The sequence below is a fragment of the Vigna angularis genome, chromosome 9 (genome assembly GCF_016808095.1).
Source record: "Vigna angularis cultivar LongXiaoDou No.4 chromosome 9, ASM1680809v1, whole genome shotgun sequence".
In the NCBI taxonomy this organism is placed as follows: domain Eukaryota; kingdom Viridiplantae; phylum Streptophyta; class Magnoliopsida; order Fabales; family Fabaceae; genus Vigna; species Vigna angularis.
This window is the reverse complement of record NC_068978.1, coordinates 11,109,655-11,132,621: the sequence shown is the minus strand read 5'-3', so window position 1 is coordinate 11,132,621 and position 22,967 is coordinate 11,109,655. Positions and strand designations below refer to the sequence as shown.

Here is a 22,967-nt window from a genome sequence, read left to right as displayed (position 1 = left end):
ACTGGACTCGAATTTCTTATTCAAGGTATTGTGTTTTAGTTTTGTAAATGGAAAAATGTGGTTGGAAGGGAAAACTTTGCTTAAGGTGGCCAATCAGGTCTTATAATCAAAATTAGTTATCGGCAAAATCAGTTATATTTCACACCTATTACATGGTAACGAAAAAAGTAAATAAGGAATTATTGGATGGTTAGTCCAGGTTAAGAAAATATGTGATTCCACTTCTCAAATGTCTGTATTTGAAAAGATTTTACATATGCCTGAATGTGGAAAAGTTTGTGTGTATGAATGCGGAAAAGTTTGTGTTTGCATCCTGTATTCTGCTGCAGGTAGCAATGGTGTCAACTGTGAAAAGAGAACTGTACAGAAACCTGAGTCCTTGGAAACTGTCATGCCCAGTGAAGAGGCGATAGCTGAATCAAGTGAAGAGTATAGGCCAAAGATAGTGGGGATTTATATGCCTCCTTCTGTTGAATATATCGTAGCTGTTCTTTCGGTACTTTGGTGTGGGGCAGCCTTCCTGCCTCTAGATCCTTTTTGGCCAAATGAAAGGATATTGTTTGTTGCCTCTTCTTCAAACGTTGATCTCATTATAGGATCCCAATATTCTTTTGGTAAAAGAAATTTGGAGAAGCTTGATGAATCACATTGGCTGGTAAAGTCAAGTAGTTGTCCAGTTTTGAATTACTCCATTGACCAAAAACTACAGGATTGTAGTGGTCCAACAGATTTGGCATGGCCATGTGTTAATGGAAAACAAAGATCATTCTGCTATGTGATGTACACATCTGGATCAACTGGAAAACCTAAGGGAGTGTGTGGCACTGAACAAGGTAATTTACTATAGTGGTTTGTTGTAGCTGTTATTGCATGTAAAAGCAACATTTCCTTATTAAAATGTTACATTCTTTCTTATCCTTGTTACACATGAGAAGAAGCATGTATTATTAACATCATTTGATTGTGTTTCCAAGTTTCTTTCATGTTTCGGTTGTTGACTCTGAAGCATAATGTATTATTGTTGCAAATTTCATATCGACTAGAAATATAGCTATATTATAGTATATGTTGGGTTCTTCTAATGGATATACCTGGGAGAGTTGGTACCTAACCTGAGATATGTGGATTTGATACTTCTTGAGCTATGAACCAACCCCTTATATTATATTGACGCCACCATTAACCTAAAATATTAAGACAATGAGTTTGTGGGTTTTTCTCTTTATATATATTTCTAATCTTACTTATCTCTACTCTGGGACTTCTGACTCCATACTTAAATTCCCCACAATCTTCCTCTCAAGTGTGAGTCTCCACACATTGCAAACTTTCATTCCACCTCAAAAGTGTTCTACCCACGAGTCCTCTACTTGTATAACACCTTCCACAGACAATGCCAATTGTTGTTGGGTTCACAACAGTAACAAAGCAAGAAACACTAAAATAAGATTGAAAGAACGCACTCTATTATCATTGGAAGGTATCACAATACATCATACTTTCCATGCCCATAACAGTTTCTATACAAAAAACCTAAGCTAAGGAATAACTTAAAACGATTCAATGAAAAGCTGTTAAGATAGTTACAACAGAACTGACTACACGGTGTAATTAGCCCCAACATTACTAGATGGTCTCTAGTAGATAGTATTCTATTTCCTTCCATCAGACAGTTTAATCGTCTGATTGGGCTCTCTAACATATCATCCGTTGTACAAGATTTAGAGTCAATAATTACATGATAATTTTAAAATAAAAATATATAGTTTTTTTGGTTTTGAGACTATATTCTCTGTTTTTGTTTAGATTGATAGAATATAATATAGAACAAATAGGCAAATAAACAATAACAACCTTACAAAAAATGCTTATATATATGAACTTTCATTTTTAATTTTTTATTAAAGGTGTAGGAAAGGAAAATGATTTAAAGTGATATTCAATTCTTTTATTCTTGTTATTGTTTATGAGTAATGCTTGATTGAGTGCATTTTATCTCTTCTTTTTCCTTGTTGTTAAGGTATACCTTGTTATTAAGGTGTTCTTCTTTCCTTTACAGGCTTTTTTTTTTCGTTCTTTCCTACTAATTTTTTTTCTTATGTAATATTTTGTGTATTTTTAAACATATGTAATATTTTATTTTTGATGACTTGGTGAGTAATAAAATTGTCAGCAACAATACCAAATTCTTCTAGTTCTATCTCAAAAATTCTAAGTTTATTTCAAAAGTTGTTCAACAAGTTGATTATGCTCCTTTATGGACTTATGTCGATTTATTAGACAAAGGAACAAAAAGAAGGGTTAATAATAGATGGTCTTGTAATTTTTGTTAAAAGTTCTTAATTTAGAGTAGAAGCCCATTTATTGAAAATTTATAAGACTGAAATTATTATGGGCTCAAATGTCAATGAAAAATATTTGATGAATTGAAATTGGTTGTTGAAGGGTAGAAAATAGGGTGAAATCTAAGTATGTTTCCTTAGCCACAAAAGATAGACATGAGAATAATTCATTAAAAGGGGAGGAAGAGTAATATAGTAGAGAGAGCATTCAACACAGAAGATAGAGACAATCTCAAAGCTTTCATAGCTAAAATGTTATATTCTTTTGGGTTGTCTTTTAATGTTACAAGAAACCCCTAGTATGTGAATTCATATTTTTTTACTATAAATCATAATCGCAATGGCTTTATTCCTTTGGGTACAATGCATTGAGGACAACTCTATTACCATAAGAGAAAACACATGTTGAGAGGTTACTTAACCTAATTAAACAAACTTGGAGCAAACAAAAGGGGTTAGCATAGTCTTTGATGGATGGAGAAATTTTTTAATTAATTTTATTACTGCTAGGGGGTTCAACTTTTTTTTTAAGTTGTTGATGCTACCAATAAAATAAAAAATAAACATTACATAGCTAACACATTGATTCAAGTTCTTAAAGAAGTAGGAGAATGCTCCTATGTGCAAATGGAATATCGTTGAAGTTTCATATCCTAAATATTTTTTTTGAACACCTTCAAACACTTAAATCTTTCCTTGAAGAACATAAGTACAACAAAGAATACTAAAGGAAATGATGTCATTTGTGGTGAATATAGTTGGGTTACAAAAATTGCGAATGGTGTTTCTTATGTTAGGAACTTTATAATGAACCACTTCCTGATATATTAAGGTTCACGTTTTGAATATGCTTTAGTGATTATGTTCATTGCAATCCATTAGCAACCAACTTCAAAGAAATGGTTGAAAATGGTCAATTTCATGGAAATGCAAAATGTGTATCCTAATCTGTCATAGAGTGGTTCATGATAAAGTTCTTAATATAAGAAAAATCATTAACCATTTTTGTAACCCAATTACATTCACTATAAATGACATAATTTCCTTCAATATTCTTGGTTGCACACATGTTTTTCAAGGTAAGATTAATAGTGCACACAACACAAGGTGATAGGCTTCTTTGGTCAAGAAGTCTATCTTTCTCTCAAAACAGCACACACCCACACAAAATACTGGACAACAGTACTGAATATTATTCTGATGAACAACCCTCTCCTTCTCTCAAGAACACACCAAACAAAACTGAATAGAATGTATTAATGATGTATGAGTGAATCAGAATACAAAGAATCACCTCAAGGAAGCCTTTCTCCCTCCACTGGACAATATTCCAGTCTAACAATTCACAAATCCAAAAACTGCCCTCTACCAGACCCCCCTTGCCTTCTTATAAAGGCAACCCACTTCTAACTACCCAACAACAATTAATTCCTAAAACTATTTTCTTTGTCTTGCACCTATTACCCATTATAACCTTGTTAGAATATGTACCCTATTTATCATGATTTTTTTGTGTCTAGGAGTTACCCTATTTATCATGATTATATTGTGTCTAGAGTTACCCTATTTATCATGATTATATTGTATCTAGAGTTATCCTATTTATCATGATTATATTGTGTCTAGAGTTATCCTATTTATCATGATTATATTGTATCTAGAGTTGTCCTATTTATCATGATTATATTGTGTCTAGAGTTGTCCTATTTATTATGATTATATTGTGTCTAGGGTTACCTTATTTATCATGTATTCTTGTATCAATTTATTCTTATAAATAAAAGATTATGAGAGGGATCAATTAAGCCCTCAAGAATTATTTTACAGTTTCAATCTCAGGTATCAAAGCAGGTTTTCTTAGTCTCTTCCTACTCTATCTTTGTTGTTGTCAGTGCCCAGTGGCCGCCGCCACCGGTGGCCTTAAAAATTTCATCTTTTTTGAAATACCTCAATGAGCAGTCTTGTTCTGATTTCTGTCTAGTCTCCAAACCTTAGTTGTTGTTCGCAACTGTCTGACACTGTTTGTTGCTGTCCGACATTGTTCGCCACCGTCCGTCGCTGTCCGTTGTTTCCTACCATCCGCTGCTGTTCGTTGCCGACCACCATCTGTCGTTGTCCGCTGCCGACCACCATTCGCCATTGTCCGCTGCCGACCACCGTCCATCACTGTCCTCTGCTGACCACTGTCCATCACGGTCCTTTGTTGACCACTGTCCATCACTATCCTCTGCTGACCACCATCTGCCGCTGTCTGCTGCCATCCACTGTCTATTGCCATCCATTGTCTATTGTTGTCCGTTGGCATTTGCTGCCACAATTTAGTTTGACGACTAGTGGATCTAGATCGCTTCCTTGAGTGAGAGGGCTAGTTCTCATCCAGGTGTCGCCACGTACGCCACATCTGTCTGACGTCCGCCTCTGCCGTCGTAACATTTTCTCTGACGAAGTTAGGGGTTTTTGTGCGCCTCGAGGAGCGTGACCCATCCCTAGTCGTTGCCTCATTCTCATCCACACGCGCTGTCACGCATGACTTCTCTCTGGTAAGCTTCCAGCGCATGTTTGTCACATGCCACCTTCCCGGTGTCGGAATCACACCGTGCTACTGCCCTTCGTCTCACTCGACCAAATAAAAAAAAAACTCTCTCAACATTTGACCTTTGTTTCAGCATTGTTCCGTATTGTGGACTCCTTTCATAATATTTGTTTAGCTTTGCATATTGTAGCAGCTATGATGTTCTTGATGACTTGTGTCATTTATTTAAAAGTCTCTAAGGAGAGTTGGTGTTATCAACTGGTTAACACCAAGGAGTTCCAACACTAAAGTCATGGGTTGAAGGTTGCTCATGACATGAGGGGGAGTCTATTTCTGGCAAGATTAAGAATCTTAGTCAAAATAATTTCACCAGCCCCTTGTCAGATGTGTTTTTGGATGCTTTGATGAATTATGGAGACCATTATGATATTCCACCTTCACGATTTGTCATCGGCACGTCATCATTTCCGTCGTTCACCGTGAGGAGGAGTATGTTTAAGCCACTACAAGCCCCATCAATCAATGATGACAATTCAGTCCGGTAGTTTGTTGCTTTCAACTACTGCAGGCCCCATTAGTCAATGATGGCAGTTTAGTCCCTGCAGTATGTTTTCGCCATTGCAGATCCCATCAATCAGTGATGGAAGTTTAGTCATTGCAATTTGTTTCAACCACTACAGGCCCCATCAGTGATGGCAATTTAGTCCTTGTAGTTTGTCGCTTTTAGCTACTTTAAGCCCCTTCCATACTTAATGGAATCCAATCTCTACAGTTTATTGCGTTTAGCCATGCAGGCCCCATCCTTACTTGATGGAAATCCAGTCTCTACAGCTTGTCGTTGTCTACTACTCGTCATCCATTTTTTATGGAAATCAACTTTGTCAAAGTCATCCTACTTGAAGGTTCATGGTGCTAGTTGAAGTTTCGTGGTTGTCCAATATTATTCTCCATAAGCTTATGAGGAGTCTCTTTGGTTACGCTAGTTTGAGTCCAATTTAGTTTATAGACATTCTCTCTCGATGGTCTAAAGCATGCGTGCATCTTGTTCGAAGCCAAAGTTACATGTCTATTGTCTTGACATTCGAGACAAGTTGATTTTGTTGGAGTGAGTTTATTTATTCCAAGTTTGGGACATACAATCTATATGGTCCAGTTTGAGGGGGAGTATTAGAATATTTACCCTATTTATCATGATTATATTGTGTCTAGAGTTACCTATTTATCATGATTATATTGTGTCTAGAGTTACCCTATTTATCATGATTATATTGTGTCTAGAGTTACCCTATTTATCATGATTATATTGTGTCTAGAGTTACTCTATTTATCATGATTATATTGTGTCTAGAGTTACTCTATTTATCATGATTATATTGTGTCTAGAGTTGTCCTATTTATCATGATTATATTGTGTCTAGAGTTGTCCTATTTATCATGATTATATTGTGTCTAGGGTTACCTTATTTATAATGTATTATTGTATCAATTTATTCTTATAAATAAAAGATTATGAGAGGGATGAATTAAGCCTTCAAGAATTATTTTACAGTTTCAATCTCAAGTAACCTATCTTATTATATCCTATTACAAGGTGTCCAAAACAATTTAGGAAACGAAACTTCAATGACCATTCCAACATCTTTCTACATAGGAGCACCATTTGATATAACTTTTACAAATTTTCTTCTCTTACTTTAATAACTTCAGTCGTTTTTTTAGCTATGTAATGCTTACTTTTTATTTTAAAAGAAGCATTAACAACTCTTGAAAAATAGGAACCCCTCACTAGTGGCCATAAAATTAAATAAAGGTTTTCTTTGGGAATCCATTCATCCATAGAGACTATGTTAACCCTTTTTTGGTTCCAAGTTGATTTAATTGGTTTAGTGACCTCTCAACACGTACTTTCTCTTGTTGTAATGGAGTTCTCCTTAATGCGTTGTATTCAAGAGGAATAAAACCATTGAGATTATGATTTACAACAAGCAAAAAGGAATTCGCATAATAGGGATTTCTTGCAAGGTTAAAAGGCAACCTAGAATAATGGAACATTCTAGATATAAGAGCTTTGAGATTATCTTTTTCTTCTTGCCCTTTCAAAGGATTTTACGTATCCGAGTCGGAGATGTAATTAAATACGATGACAATAGGTAGAAAAGACAATGAACGAATGATAATGGACGAATGAATCTCTTTTATTGATGTTAATATCTGAATAAACAAAAGTAAACAATAACTGGGAGCATAACCTCCTTCAATAACTGGGAGCATAACCTCCTTCAATTACTTGGGAGCATAACCCCCTCACAGGACGCATAGCCGTCTGTCAACAAAACTCAATAATCAAAAGCATACTTTAACCCTAGACTCTCCCTTTATTTATACTAATTATTTCCTAAATAAAATATTTCCCTAGAATAAAGTATTTCCCTAGAATAAAATCTTTCCCTAGAATAAAATATGAATATTGTTCTAAATAAAATATTTTCCTAAGATATATTCTTATTTACTATAATTATTTCTAAATAGTTCCCGCCTATCCTAACTGTTGTCCTAGTTAGGATAGTCAATCTTCAACCAATCGGGTCCAGCTCCCGTTCGGCTTTACTTCCCCTGCACCCTACCGTTCGGCTCCAGTTCTTCACCGCCTTCCACCGTTTGGCCTGACCTTTCCATGCCTTCCACCATTCGGCTTGACCTCTCCTCACCTTTCACTGTTCGGCTTGCTTCCCCTTGCCTCCTACCGTTCGGCTCCCTTCTATCCTATTACCCAGTATCCTATCAAAGGACCACCCCTCCTCCTTTTTAATGAACTATTATCATGTTTATCTTTAGTAGGTAAGGGAACATATTTTGGTTTCACTCTACTTTCCACCAATTGAACAATCATTCGACCTAATATTCTTCATTGACATTTGAAATAAATGAGCTTTTACTCTAAAGTAAGAAATTTTAGTATTTTTTTGACGAAAATTACAAGATCATCTCTTGTTTGACCCTCCTATTCCTTTGTCTAATAAATTGATACAAGTCTACAACTGGAGCATAAGCAACTTGTTGAACTTTTTTTTGAAATAAACTTATTAGGAGTTTTGAGTTAGAACTAGAAGAATTTGGTATTATGGCTGACATTTTTCTGACTCACCAAGTCATCATATATAAAATATTGCATTTGTTTAGAAATCAAGATTAGGAAAGAATGAAAAAAAATTTCTATAAAGGTAATACAACATAAAATGCACTTGGTCAAGCACTCCCAAATGTAAGGATGAGCAATAGCTATAAAATGTGCATACTTAGTTAACCTGTCCACAACCACTAAAATGGTGTCGACCCCTTGGTTTTAGGCAATCCTTCTATAAAATCCATCGAAATGTCAGACCAAGTGTGAGTAGGTATTGGCAAAGGTTGTAACAGCCCACCTGGGTTGTAGGCTTGATACTTATTTTGTTGGCAAACTACACAACTCAACACATATTGTTGTATTTCTTTCTTCGTCCCTTCCCAAAATAACAATCCAGAAATTCTCTTATATGTTCTGAAAAATCCAGAATCCCCCCCCTCTCCCCAACACTGAATCATGAAGTTCCTTTATAATACAATCTTCCTTTTATTAATTGAAACCCTGCATGTGAATCCTATTGTTTCAATAAATCCTGGATGATCCCCCTTAATCTAGCATTAGCTTGAATCTCATCATCTTCCAACCCATCCCATTCATTGAATTGTACGGTGGAAAGTGCTGAATATTGTACCGTCCTAGAGAGGGCATCTGTTGCCCTATTTTCACAACCAGGTTTGTACGTTATCTCAAAGTCAAAACCCATTAATTTTGAAATCCATTTCTGCTGCTCCTCCCCCGTAATCCTTTGGTCAGCCAAAAATCTCAGACTTTTCTGATCCGTGAGCATCACAAAATGGCTACCCATCAAGTAATGCTTCCATTTCTGAATAGCCAACACTATAGCCATTAATTCTCTCTCATAGATAGACTTACATTGAGCTTTATCAGACAATGATTGACTCATGTAAGCTATGGGTTTGCCTTCCTACATATGCACTGCTCCTACTCCCTTGCCAGAAGCATCTGTCTCTATTACAAAAGGTTTCTCAAAATTCAGAGTAGCTAAAACAAGTAAAGTGGTCATTGCAGCCTTGAGCTGTTCAAAAGCTTGTTGAGCATCATTTCTCCACTTGAAATTGTCCTTGAGCAATCGTGTGAGTGATCAAGCAATCTTGCCATAATTTTTAACAAATTGCCTATAATATCATGTGACCCCCAAGAATCCTGTCAACCTTTTTAAATCCTTCGGAACCGGCCAATTTATCATTTCATTAACCTTGTCTGGGTATGTCGAAACTCCTTTTCCCGAAATCAAGTGTCCTAAATATCTCAACTGTTGCTGTCCAAAATTACATTTCTTGGAATTTACAAATAAATTATTTTCCTGCAACAATTGAAGCACCAATTTGAGGTGTTTTTGATGGCTTCGGTCATTTGGACTATAGATGAGAATGTCATCAAAGAATACCAACACAAACTTCCTTAGATATGGTTTTAAGACCCTGTTCATAAGAGCTTGAAAGGTAGAAGGGGCATTGGTTAACCCAAATGGCATGACCAAGAATTCATAGTGCCCCTCATGTGTCCTAAAAGTTGTCTTCAGAATGTCTTCTTCCCTCATTCAAATATGGTGGTAACCAGATTTTAAGTCCAGTTTGGAAAATAATATAGCCGATCCTACTTCATCCAATAATTCATCAATTACAGGGATGTGAAATTTATCAGGTACTGTCAACTTATTAAGTGCTCTATAATCCACACAGAATCTCTAAACACCATCTTTTTTTCTTACCAGAATAACAGGACTAGAGTAAAGGCTAGTACTAGTCCTAATAATCCCTGCATGCAGCATCTCACCTACTCTCTTTTCAATCTCATTCTTTTGATAATAGGTACCTATAAGGTATGATATTTGGTATTTGAACACCTTTGAGATTGATTGCATGATCATGCTCTCTCCTTGGCGGTAGCCCTTGTGGTTCCTGGAAAATGTCCTTATACTCCTCTAGGACAGCCTTGATCTAATCATATAACAGTTGTTGATTTTTTTCTATATCTTCCAACTGCTGATATGTAATATAGTAGCCTACTCCTTCATCTTGTAAGGCTTTAATCATGCTCTTCCAGGATGCTTGTGCCTTGCTTAGTCAAGGGTCTCCCTTTAATACCTTCTTGGCTCCTTCATCTCCCCATTTAATGATCATGTTTCGAAAATTAGCTTCAATGTCACCAAGGTCAGCCAACCAGTCCATACCTAACACCACCTCAGTTTCACCTAAAAAAATCTTGTTTAATTTTGACTCCTTGCACCTCAAGATCAACTCCTTTACACAGTCCTCTACCCTTCATCTTCACCCGTTCCCACCTCCATGGTATAAATAGGGGTATTCTCCACTGGAAGAGCCAACTCAACTACTAATTTTCTAGAAAGGATGCTGCTGGTTGCTCCATAATCCACCAATATCAGCACTCGTCTTTGGCCAATAGTTCCCCAAATCTTAAAAGATTTGTGAGAGGTTAGCCCCACCTTACTTTTTAAAGACAATTGAAGTGTCTTGTGCTCCAACTCTGTTTTTTCTTCCTCTTCCTCATCCATAGCCTCTGATTCTTCTTCCTCCCATTCCTCCATCAAAACCAACTGATAATGCTTCAGCTTGCATTCATGTTCAAGTCTCCACTTCTCCCCACATTTAAAACACAACCCGTTTTTACTCCGTTCTTGCAACTCAGCTTGCGAAAGCCTTCTACCCATAGTGATTTGTTTTTCTCTACTGGGCCCATTTTGCGGTTTGGGCTCAGTTGGACCTGCACTCCCATAATTGGGCTTCTTAGCATACAATTTATTCTACATATAATCTACTGTTGTATTATACGATCTACCCATCTTGGTCACCATTGGAGAAGTCTCCTTCTCACCCATGCTTACTTTCTCACTCGAGCCTAACACCCTTTTCTTAAAAGCCCAATTCGTCTCTTCCAACAATAGGGTCCGATCCATGAGTTCTGATAATGATTCTATGTTATATAGCTTCAGTTCGGCTTGCAATTCTACATGGAGTCCGTTTAGAAAAATTCCTTTTAACATCACCTAGTCCGCGTTCTTCAATGGGGCTGAAATCATCTCAAATTATTCCCTATACTCCAATACTGTCCCAGTTTGCTTAATGGTCAACAATGGCCCAAAAGGATTTTGCACTAAGTCTGGTTGAAACCTCCGAATCCCTGCTTCCTTGAACTGGACCCAGCTTGGTGAAGGTGTTTGTTCCTCCTACCAATGGTACTAATTCAATGCCCAGTCCTCTAATGTGACTACCGGACCTATCTTCTCATAGTCATCCATATCGTTCACCTTGAAGTAGCGTTCGACTCTGTTAATCCATCCATAAGCATCATCACCAGCAAATAGTAGAATCTCCAATTTTCGCCCTCTGTAATCCCCCTTCGATGGTCGACTCCCCCTCCACGAATCACGAGTTCTGGAACAGGGTTCAGAAACTCGTGATGAAACAACTCGACTACCCTGACTCTCCCCCTCTGTGCATCGTTTTGAAGAACGTCGTTGTCATGATTGACCCCTTGTGTCCCCTCGATTTTTCTCCTTCAACATCAGCTTGATTTCGTCCATTTGGATTTGACTCTGATGCTTCCAATCAAGCATACTTTTCTCTAGATTTTCAATCCTCGACTCCATTGTTCTTGTAGTAACCATCCAAACCCTAAAAATCGTGGGCTCTGATACCAATTGATAGATACTAGAAATAAGGAAGCACACTATAGCTGAATATTCACTTTATTAGTAAAGAAAACAGATTGTATATCCCAGGGAAGAGAATACAAATCTTTAAAGCAAGTAAAAAGTATCTCTAGACAGTAAGAGAGTGTCTAGTCTCTCCCAATTCCCAACCAATTCCAGTCTCCCTCTCTCCCACTAACTTTCCACACCTTATACCCATACAATGATATTGCTCCTTTCCTACTGTGCCAACTCAGCAGTTTGTTACATGGAAGGATTCTTCTCATTCACTCTCTTGCCATTTTGATCCCCTACTTTGCCATTCCTTCTTTGTCTAACATACACCTTAGATATTTTGGGTTTGGGCCTAACTATTTCCGGGTTCCTATCACAGACCAAGATAGGTAGTTTTTACCATTTACCTTCTCAAAAGTTATAGGATGAGTCCTTGATAAAGATGAGATAGTCCCTTAATGCAACAAAGAAAGAATAGAGGGCAACCCTAGGGTTGCAAAAGAGAGAAACCATGAGCAACTCTGGACGACTCGCCAAATGGTACAGGAATAAAGAATACATGGTTGAAATGAGCTCAGAAGACTTTGGCAAGTTGACCTGTGATGGTCTAAAATGATTCTGACTATTGGAATACGATGCAGGAGACACACTTGCCTAGGTCGGTTGATACATTGATCGTGCGTTAGCTAGAGTTTGGATGCACGACCATTGAGTCTGGCTGCAGATGGTAACTGGATGGCAATTTCTTTGATGTATAGAGACAATCAGAGCACGAGTCTGATACCAACTTCAGAAAAATACAAAAGAATAAGTTGTCTTAAATAAGATTTATTTAAGAACAATTATTCTAACAATAATTTTTTATTATGTATATTAGATATATTGTGATTGTAGTATATTACAATTTGTTTTACTTTTGTATTCTTACCAGGTCTTTCTAATCGTTTTTCATGGATGCAAAGAATGTATCCTCTGAATGGACAGGAACTGTTGTTGTTTAAGTCATCAGTTAGCTTCATTGATCACCTGCAAGAATTTCTCAGTGCTATTTTGACTGCTTGTGTGTTAGTTATTCCTCCTTTCAACGAGCTAAAAGAAAATGTGTATTCTATGATAGATTTCCTGCAGGTATGGTAGTTCTGATTGTGCTCTTCTGATTTATGTATTGCCAATATTATCCAACAATATTACAAATTTATATTTTAAATATCACATGTTCGGAAAGCATTCTGTTAGACAATTAAGAAGGGCCGGAAACAGTAGGATATCAGTTAGTTGTTAGTTAGGAGGGAAAGGGGAGAGTATAAATAGAAGTTAGTTTAAAGGAGAGGAGATCATTATGTATCTTTGAGTTTTTTTACTGGAACATTGTGCAATGGAGGAAGGTTCGGGCTTCCTAGAGAGAGGCCATTGTACATTGAATTCTTTGATTGATTCAATAATATGAGTATTATTCATTGGTTTTCAGTTAGTTCTTGAGAGTTTCAAAATGGAGGAAGGTTCGGGCTTCCTAGAGAGAGGCCATTCTACATTGAATTCTTTGATTGATTCAATAATATGAGTATTATTCATTGGTTTTCTGTTAGTTCTTGAGAGTTTCAAGAGTTGATTGACTTATTGATTAAAGAAGTCTATCAAGTTTGGTCCGACTTGCCAGATCCCAAACTTCAGAAGAGAGAGCACAATGGAAGGCAAGGTGAACCTGTTGGAGGGAAAATTCGATGCCTTGGAAACGACGATGGAAGAGTTTCGTGCGAGGGATGGCTTAAGATTTAGGTCACGTTCTTGGCAGAAGAGGAGGGAACCAGGGGAGGAGCACCGAGGGCAGTCGCGACTCCGTCAATGGAGGTCGGAAGAGACGCGTGATAGTAGAAATTGGGTGGTCTGATAACGGCCCGATAGCGGGTGGAATAGAAGAATAGAATGCCCACTTAGAACTCGCTATGATAGGCTCTAACCATGGCTCTGATACCATGTTAGAAATGGACTTCAAGCCTAACTCAACCCCACAAAATCGGCTTTTAAGGTGAGGTTTGGATCTCACTTATATTATAAATTGACCTTATCTCTAGTCGATGTGGGACTTCCAGCACTTATCAAGATCAGGACTAAAATCATGAACAAAACATGTAGACCCAAAAACTCTAAGAGGTAATGGATGTAGAGGGTCTTGAGGAAAAAAGATAGAATGAGAGATTTTGTTATCTAAGACGGAAGATGACATGCAGTTTATAAGATAACATGCAGTGAGAACTGCATCACCCCAAAAACGTGAGGGTACTTGACCATGAATTAGAAGTGTACGAGTTGTTTCAATAAGGTGTCTATTCTTGTGTTCAGCCACCCCATTTTGTTGAGGGGTATAAGCACATGAGGTTTGGTGAAGAATGCCATGAGAAGCCATAAAATGTTTAAATGGTTGAGAAAGGTATTCACGGCCATTATCATTGCGTAAAGTTCGAATAGAAACCCCAAACTGTGTTTTCATTTCATTGAAAAATGATTAGAAAATAGGAAACAACTCAGAACGATTCTTCATTAAAAACAACCAAGTACATCTGGAATAGTCATCAATAAAGGTAACAAAATACTGAAAACCTAAAGTGGACTTAACACGACTAGGTCCCCAAATATCAGAATGAACCAATGAAAAGGGGGACGACGCTCGTTGTGAGACACTGCGAGGAAAGGAACTACGAGTACTAACTACTAGTATGCTTTCCTAACTGACAAGACTCACACGACAAACTTGATAATTTCGACAACCTCGGGACAAGTTGTTGCAGTTTGGCAAGACTAGGATGACCTAACTGAGCATGAAGAAGGGATGGTGACTCCATGATTATGCCAACATGTGGAGAAGGGCGGAGATGATATAGGCCATGAGACTCACATCCTGTGCCAATCATGTGTTTCGAACTCCGGTCCTGTAACCAAACAGAATCTTTAGTAAATGAAATAACACAATTAAGGGTATGAGTTAGACGACTTATGGACAATAAGTTGAAGGGAGACCCAGGGACATAAAGTACATGATCAATGGATATGAACGGAAAAATATGAACAGTACCAACACCATGAGATGAGACTCTAGACCCATCAACCATTGTTATCGAGGGTAAATTATCTGGACATGACAAGGAAGAAAACAAGGACTTGTTACCAGTGATATGATCGGTGGCACCTGAGTCAAGGACCCAAGGTCCGAGGGAGTGAAAGTGAGTCAAACCAACAAAAGGTGTACTTGTACGTGCAACAGATGCAGATGTAGTGGAACTAGAGTGCTGACAATCCTCATACCACTAGAGTACTTGTAGGGTTTTCTACGGTATTAGATGAAGTAGGATGGTCTGCAAACGGTGATCGGGGAGGTGGATCAGAATTAGCCATTGCTACAGGTTGAGGAGGACGTCCATGAAGCGCATAACATCTATCAATTTTGTGGCCTAACTTGCCACAGTGGTCACATTTTGGACGTCCTTTACTTGGCTTGCGAGTCCGACTTCAATCATCACGTTGGGCAGCCATAACTGAGGAATCATCAGTATGAGATGTCTCAGTGACTGGTTTGCTCAGTATACGCAAAAGAGTAGAACAAGTAGAAGTAAAGTTGGGTATGACAGGAGAAACCAAAATCTGATCACGGACATGAGAGACATCATCAGAGAGTCTGTATAATGCCAACAACATGAAGAACTTTGATCGTTGTTCCAGTTCTTCAGCAGGAGTGGAAGCAAGAGGTAATATCTCATTAAAATCATAAAGAAGGGCATGAACTTTACCCAAATATTCCGCCATGGGACCAAGACTGCGCGGACCAATAACAGTTAATAGGTCTTGACAAACACCATAAAGACGTTGAGTGTCATTTGTGTATAACAACTTCGCTTGTGCCCATACTTCTGAACATGTTTCATATGATCGAAACATTTGTTTCAGTGAGTCTTGTGTCTTTTGCATACACATAGTGTAGTTTATTTATAATGTAAGATATGAGCCAAGGCCCTTAAAACAGAATGGGCTGAGCCCAATTAACATAAACACACATCTTAACATCTAACAGTAAGTGACAAGGATCCCACCTTCCTCAACATATTCTGGCAGGAAATATTTCGAATGTAGGGGACTCAGCTTAGAATGAGCACAACATACCACCCAGAGATGGATGGTCAAACCGAGGTATTGAACAGGATTCTAGAGACCTACCTGAGGTGTTTTTGTTCAGACAATACCAGTTATCAAGGGGCTTCTAAATGCACTCCTTTTGAGGCTGTTTATTGGAGGTTGCCTTCCACTCTAACCAGTTTCATACCAGGTGAAACAGTAGTGGAGGCGGTGGCATAGGATCTCCAAACTCAAGATGAGGCTTTAAAGCAACTACAACATCACTTAACCCGAGCTCAGGATCAGATGAAGCAATATGCACACAAAAGAAGGAAGGAGTCCAGGATTAAGGAGGGGGATTGGGTTTTCCTCAAGATTAGACCACACAGGCAAGTTTCTATGCCTACCAGGTATCCCAAGTTGCCTGCCAGATATTATGGAGCTTTTTTCATAGAAAAGCAAGTAGGACCTGTAGCTTTTAAACTGCAACTACTAGCAACCGCTCAAATTCATCCGATGTTCCATTTTGCAACTGAAGTTAGTAGTGGGGGCTCATCAGGTGGAAGGCAATTTACTAGTGGGGTTATATGTGGATGGACCGTTATACATGCCATTAAAAGTGTTGCAACGAAGAAGTAGACAACAACAAGGCGAGGAGATAGCACAAATTCTGATCCAATGGCAGGAGGGGGGAATGGAAGGTGCTACATGGGAAGATGAGATGTATATAAGGCAACAATTCCCTGATTTCAACCTTGAGGACAAGGTTGTAGTTGAGGAGGAGGGTATTGTTAGACAATTAAAAGTGTACGAAAGAAAGAAAAAGAAAGGAGGGAAGGTTGTAGAGTAAGAAGGGCGGAAACAGTAGGATATCAATTAGTTTTTAGTTTGGAGGGAAAGGGGAGAGTATAAATAGAAGTTAGTTGGAAGGAGAGGGGATCATTCTTTATCTTTGAGTTTTTTACTGGAACATTGTCCAGTGGAGGAAGGTTCAGGCTTCCAAGAGAGAGGCCATTGTACATTGAATTCTTTGATTGATTCAATAATACAGTATTATTCATTGTTTTTCTGTTAGTTCTTGAGAGTTTCGAGATTTGATCGACTTCTTGATTAAAGAAGTCTATAGCATTCTATATTCTATTTTTCTCTCACAGTACCAGTTGGTACTTGGTAATAAAATTATATTTCTTTCAATTCCTTACTTTGCCCATTATATTAATTTCTTCTGTAGGCATATTTTGTTAATAGGCTCACAGCCGTTCCATCACTAATGAAGACTATTCTTCCGGGATTGAAAACCAATGCTAACATGCGAGTTGAAAATTCATTGAAATTGCTTGTGCTCAGCGGTGAAACTTTTTCTTTGACCTTGTGGGAGATGCTTTCAACTATATTACCGAAGACATCAATCTTGAATTTATATGGAAGCACTGAGGTTAGATCAGAAGGTTATCTTTGTATATTATATTCTGTTTCAACAATGTTCATAATTTAAATTTGCTGTCTGGTTCCTGTTATTACATTCTATTCCCCACAATTTAATATAGCATTGTTTTGTTTGATGCATCAAGGTAATTTCAAATATTTCCTGGCTGATGTCGTGTTTTAGTGTTGCTTTGTTCCTGCTATTCAATGCTTATCTAGTCATGCATGTTCGATATTACAGACTAAGGTAATTAACTAGAAAGGAGTTGACATGTAGCTTGTCGTATTGCACTTTTCTAGTGTTTTGTACAATTATTATTGGCTAATGCTTTTATGTTTCTTTTCCATTTTTTTAACTAAGGTCTCTGGTGACTGTACATATTTTGATTGCAAGAGAATGCCATTGATTTTTAAGGAAGAAAGGCTAACCAGTGTTCCAATAGGTTTACCCATTCCTAACTGTGATGTGATTCTTCTTAGTGAAAATGATGCATCAAATGAGGGAGAGCTATATGTTGGTGGTCATTGCATCTTTAGGGGTTACTACAAGGAATCTAAGGAAATGTCATTTGCAAAATTGCTTCCACATTACAGTTGTGGTGATTTTGTTAAAGGATGCCAAGATAAATTATACTTTAGAACAGGTGATTTAGTCAAACAGTTGCCTAGTGGTGATTTTGTATTTTTGGGAAGAAAAGATCGCATTATAAAAATCAATGGACAGCGTATTGCCCTAGAAGAGGTTGAAGATTTGTTAAGGGAGCATCCACATATAAACGATGCTGCTGTAGTTTGTCGAAATAATAAAGCAGAACTTGTGCTTGTTGAAGCCTTTATCATACTGAAGAAAAAAGAAAGCTTGGGTGAATCATTAATTCCTGCAATCAGAAGTTGGATGATTAACAAACTTCCTTCTGTTGTACTTCCCAACCGTTACTTCTTTATAGAATCATTCCCCCTGTCTCCTAGTGGTAAGGTTAATTATGAATTGTTGTTTGGCTCAGAATTATTGACAAAGAATGTCAAAGATAAAGTTGGTGACATTGACTGCAGCAATCTTTTGCAACTTATTAAAAAGGTATGATTTCATTATTTTATAATGACATTATCATTTGTCTCAACAGAAATCACAATTTTTTGTGGACCATGTTGTACTGAACTGAATTGTAAATTCAATAGTCATAGTTGGTCTTGAACCATGGTGTAAGCTGTAAAGTATTGGACATTTACGTTGTTTTAATTGAATTAGGAAGGGATATTTTATAAGTCAGCTTGTTCAGTTTTTTTTTTCATGAATGTTTATTTTGCTAAATACACCTCTATGATTGGTTATTTTTCTTTAGTCTTTTTTGTTTGAAGAATTCTTCACCCTGTTCTCTCATAAAATTTCCTGAGAAAATTGCCTTTTCTGAATATACATTTCTTTCCATTTTGTGATCTATTGATGACGACAAATCATGAATGAGTTTATGAACCTCTGATATACATGTAACTTCTTGACCCCTAAACTATTTATGCAATAGCTTTGAGTCCTCTAAAGTCATGTTTCCTTCTGCAAATTAAGTCAATTATTATTGCTCAATTAATGTCTTTTCTTAAGATTAAGGGTTCTGATTTTGGTAATTGGTTTAACAGGCATTTCATGATGCTTTGATGATTGAAAAGGTTTGTGATGATGATGATTTCTTTATGATGGGCGGTAACTCTCTTTCTGCTGCACATGCTGCTTACAGTTTGGGGATTGACATGAGATTTCTTTACTACTATCCAAGTGCTCTTAAGCTTTGTATGGCTCTTCTCCAGAAAAAAGGATCTTGCACTTTGCATAACAGTCTGGACTTTTGTTTGCAAATAAACACAGACAGACAAGATAACCATATTTCTATTAATCATACGGAAAATTCTAGTCCTCTTGAGTCTAGGATGACTTCCAAAGATAACAATGATGGTCCGTTTCCTTCTAAACGTTTAAAGAGGGGTTTGACAGATGTTACATCATGGGGTGATGAATTATTCCCATGGTATTCCCCTTCAGTATTATCATTCTCATTGAACCGATGCAACAAGATCTTGCGTAAAGGGCAGCAGGAAGTAATTGATACGCACCAAAATACATGGTCTGCTGACATTCCAAGAGGCAACAGAGGTCACATGAAAGACTTTTGGAAAGTTTACATGGAGTCTTGTGTTGATGCTTCACCAATGCTTGTGTTTAAAGGCACACACATTTATTTGTTCATTGGATCTCACTCTCATAAATTTCTCTGCATAAATGCTAGAAGGTAATTCTGTAGCTTCATGTTTCTCTTGTTATTGAACTAAAATTAATCAAAGTTGTGTTTGCTTTTTCATTTTGTAGTTTACTCTCCAGGTTCTAACGAAAGTTTGCGTACCAGCAATAACTCATTTTCTCATCTAATGTTTGACAAATTTTTCATTTGGCATCATGATCATTTCCTGTACACTGAAATACTTTTTGTATAGATTGATGAATGATGTGGACTTGATTGAATTTGAGCTCCTAGTGGACTAGGAAGCATTTGTTGAATGATTTTAGGCAACTATTATAATGAGTGTTTCTGAGAAAAAGTAATTTATTCTATATCAGAAATTTTGCATTAATTATGTATTAGAATCTGCGTGATGGTGGCTATTAACTGAAAGTAACTAATGACAATTATTATTTCTCAAAGTAGGGTACGTGGTTAGGCAATTATATTTTTATTTTATGTTTGTTGACTGAGAACACTCCTTTTATGAGATTTTCTTTTGGACAACATGTGTATGTGTATTGCTACACTTTATGTTATTTGTATCAGGTCACAAATAAAACAACTACAATCTTGAAGATATATAGCTTTTGTAACAAGCATCAATATGACAGAACAAAGTTGATATATCATGTTTTCTTTGGAGGTTTTGACTACTACTCTCTAAAATTTAATTTGTACAATATGACAGTGTTATGCGTGAATTGGAAAGAATACAGAAAACACCAGCACCACTATAGTATGTTGATTGAGCCACTTTGAGTTGTATGCTATTGGAGCCTTGTGGGCTAATTCCTAGTATTGGATGAATGTGAAATCTTTATGTTATTAGGCTGGTATATAAAATGAACAATTTGTTGTTTGAACCAGTTGGACTGAGATTTGAAGAGCTGTTTGGATGGAGCCATAGGTATTGATGTTGAGAGTTGATATAGATGAATGGAAAATATGAGTTAGTTTGCTTGTTTTTTTTTTTTTTATATATTGGCCTTTAAAACTTAATTTTCTTTGAATGAGTGATAGACAGTGAAATTATGAAAGACATGTTAATCTAAGAATGGCTTCTTCTCTCAAAAATAAGTTAATAACATTATCATATATCTTTATATATTGCCATATCGTAATATATTAGTTTTGTTCATTTAAAATGTTTTGTTATGTTTTGGTCGACCTACGATGATCATATTCTTTTTATGGGAGCCAATGAAAGTGCACGTAGTAGTAGAAAACAGCAAGTCTTGAGTGGAGCTTTGATCTAACTTAAGACTGAAGATTTGAGAAAAAGAGCTCAAGAGATTGATTATCTCTTAGCTGATTTTGTTATTTCTAGAACAAAAATACATTATGAATATCTAGGTAAATAATGCTAACAACTCATAACTATAGTTACTAACCACCTACATTCAATACATATCTGTCCACTGATCCATTCAGTCAGAATCGCTTTGTACACATCTAGGATTTCCTCCTCCCTCTTTGATCTTGAATTGCCGTAAGGTAGCGGTTTAGGTTAATTGTGTCGAATCACTATTGTAGATTGGACTCAGGTGGGAGCAGCTTTTATTACGACTATGGGAGCAGCTGTCCTTGCGGCCTTGATGTTCTTCACAATGGTGCCTCTTGTGCCATTTCTTGCTTGTGACCTCGGGATGACACCTCTTGCGGACTTACAATGGTGTTGGTGTTTCTTGCTTGTGGTCTCATGGTGCTCTTCGAAATGCATATCGTGACAGCTCTCACAGTGAACCTCTAGCAGCACACCTTGTGACCTCTTGCATTGCATCTTGGGGCACCTACCTTCGTTTCTAGCTTATAACCCAAAACTTCAAGCCCAAATTTTTCCCTGCAAAATCTTGTTATTTAACAAACCTCAATCCCATTGCTTAAAAACATCCCTTAACCCACACAACCCATTGCCTATTCTCTAAAACCACACCAGTTCTTGAATTATCTGTACATTTTAGATTTATCATGTTTTTCAATTTTTGTAACGCTGATTTTCAAGGTAGCATATAAATAGAGGTTAACAATGTAAATACCTTCAGGTATAGCAGTGGAATCCACTATTGATGCTAGAACTATATTTTTGTTTCTATTTTCTTTTCTAGCTCTACTAAAGCTTGTACCTAATCAACGTTTTTAGTGGTTCTGTCCAGTGGGAGATCAAACTGGAAGGGCGAATTGAAAGTACAGCAGCAATTGTTTCTGATTTTTCCCAGGTTGATATTCCTTTGTTGTTAATATGAAGTTACTTTAGTTATAAGATTCTATCCATCTATTCTAACATGTGACATTTCTCTAGGTTGTTGTTGGTTGTTACATGGGAAAAATATATTTTCTTGATTTTTTGAATGGACACATATGTTGGATTTTCCAAACTTCTGGTGAGGTATCTTCTTCTAATGCTCAAATTTTTATCTTTTCTTGTTTGTAGTTTATGGTGTCTTTCTTTTATGTAAGCCCTTTTTCTTTTTAATCACAATAGAAGAGGTTACTATGTTAAGGAGGCTTCAGTGTTAGAAACATCTGACACTTCGAGTGTTAGTGTCCATTCTTCATTGTTTCGAGTGTTAAGTCATTATATATACCTCTCACCTAACAGCATAAGCATTACTAAGCCTCCTTGTGACCCCATTTTTCTAAATAAAACTGAATTTCTCTGCATAGTAAAAGTAGGTCATCAATTTCCATGTCTTCTTAGGAATCTTGTGAGAAGGGGTGTCCTAGAGATGCAAGCCATTTATGTAAGTGCTAGTTTGTTCATGATGATGACAACAATGTATGAAGTATTTGTGTGGAAAAAAATGACTGAGTTTCTTCATTTGTTTAGATAAGTTGATGTATATTTTGTTAACGAGCAGAATATTAACATATTGTGTTCATGGATTCATATGGATGTTCTGCTCGTGTCTGTTTCAAGGGAGTTCCATTTCTGATATGCAGAGACACAACAGCATTGTGGCATTCTTTAATTTTTATAATTTTTTATTTTATTTTGGAGGATGTGATGTGCTATTTGACTTCATTGTTCATACAAAGGAATAAGTCTATTGTTATTCTTTGTTTGTCATTTGACTTCATATAGTCCCCTGCCCCTCTAATTATGTTTTTGAACTCCTGAAGGTAAAATCACAGCCGGTTGTAGACAAACGCAGACAATTGATCTGGTATTTTGTTTTCTGATTTTGCTTCTCTTTATGTTATGTTGATAAGGTTAGGAATATAGACAATCATTGAGAGGACAGTTCACTGATTATGAAGGTAATATTCAGAAGAGGACGAGGGGGGCGCCAGGGGGCAAGGGGTTGTTTAGTCCCTCATTTACTAATGATGTAGCTAACATATAATGTATAAATGAGGTGTAGTTTTTACAAGTCAGTTTGTTAAGAATAAATTAGACCCAATTCCAAATTCTAAAAAAACCAAATGAAAGAGACAAAAAACTTCTTATCCTTGTGACAATAGCTAACATATAATTATA

At 36.9% G+C, this 22,967-nt stretch overlaps 1 protein-coding gene across 4 annotated transcripts in view; it reads left to right on the top strand.

The window, feature by feature from the left end:
* The window catches only part of LOC108338037 (putative acyl-activating enzyme 19), a 37,420-nt gene that overhangs the window by 1,017 nt on the left and 13,436 nt on the right, over positions 1 to 22,967 (top strand). For 2 of the 4 annotated variants that reach the window (XM_052868284.1, XM_052868285.1), the window contains exons 2-9: positions 330 to 833; positions 12,619 to 12,815; positions 17,023 to 17,226; positions 17,578 to 18,294; positions 18,852 to 19,498; positions 21,630 to 21,705; positions 21,789 to 21,875; positions 22,610 to 22,653. In XM_052868284.1, coding sequence (XP_052724244.1) covers positions 330 to 833; positions 12,619 to 12,815; positions 17,023 to 17,226; positions 17,578 to 18,294; positions 18,852 to 19,498; positions 21,630 to 21,705; positions 21,789 to 21,875; positions 22,610 to 22,653 — 2,476 coding nt within the window. The remainder of the gene's footprint in view (positions 1 to 329; positions 834 to 12,618; positions 12,816 to 17,022; positions 17,227 to 17,577; positions 18,295 to 18,851; positions 19,499 to 21,629; positions 21,706 to 21,788; positions 21,876 to 22,609; positions 22,654 to 22,967) is intronic. The other 2 variants (XR_008245201.1, XM_052868286.1) reach the window with 2 other exon arrangements.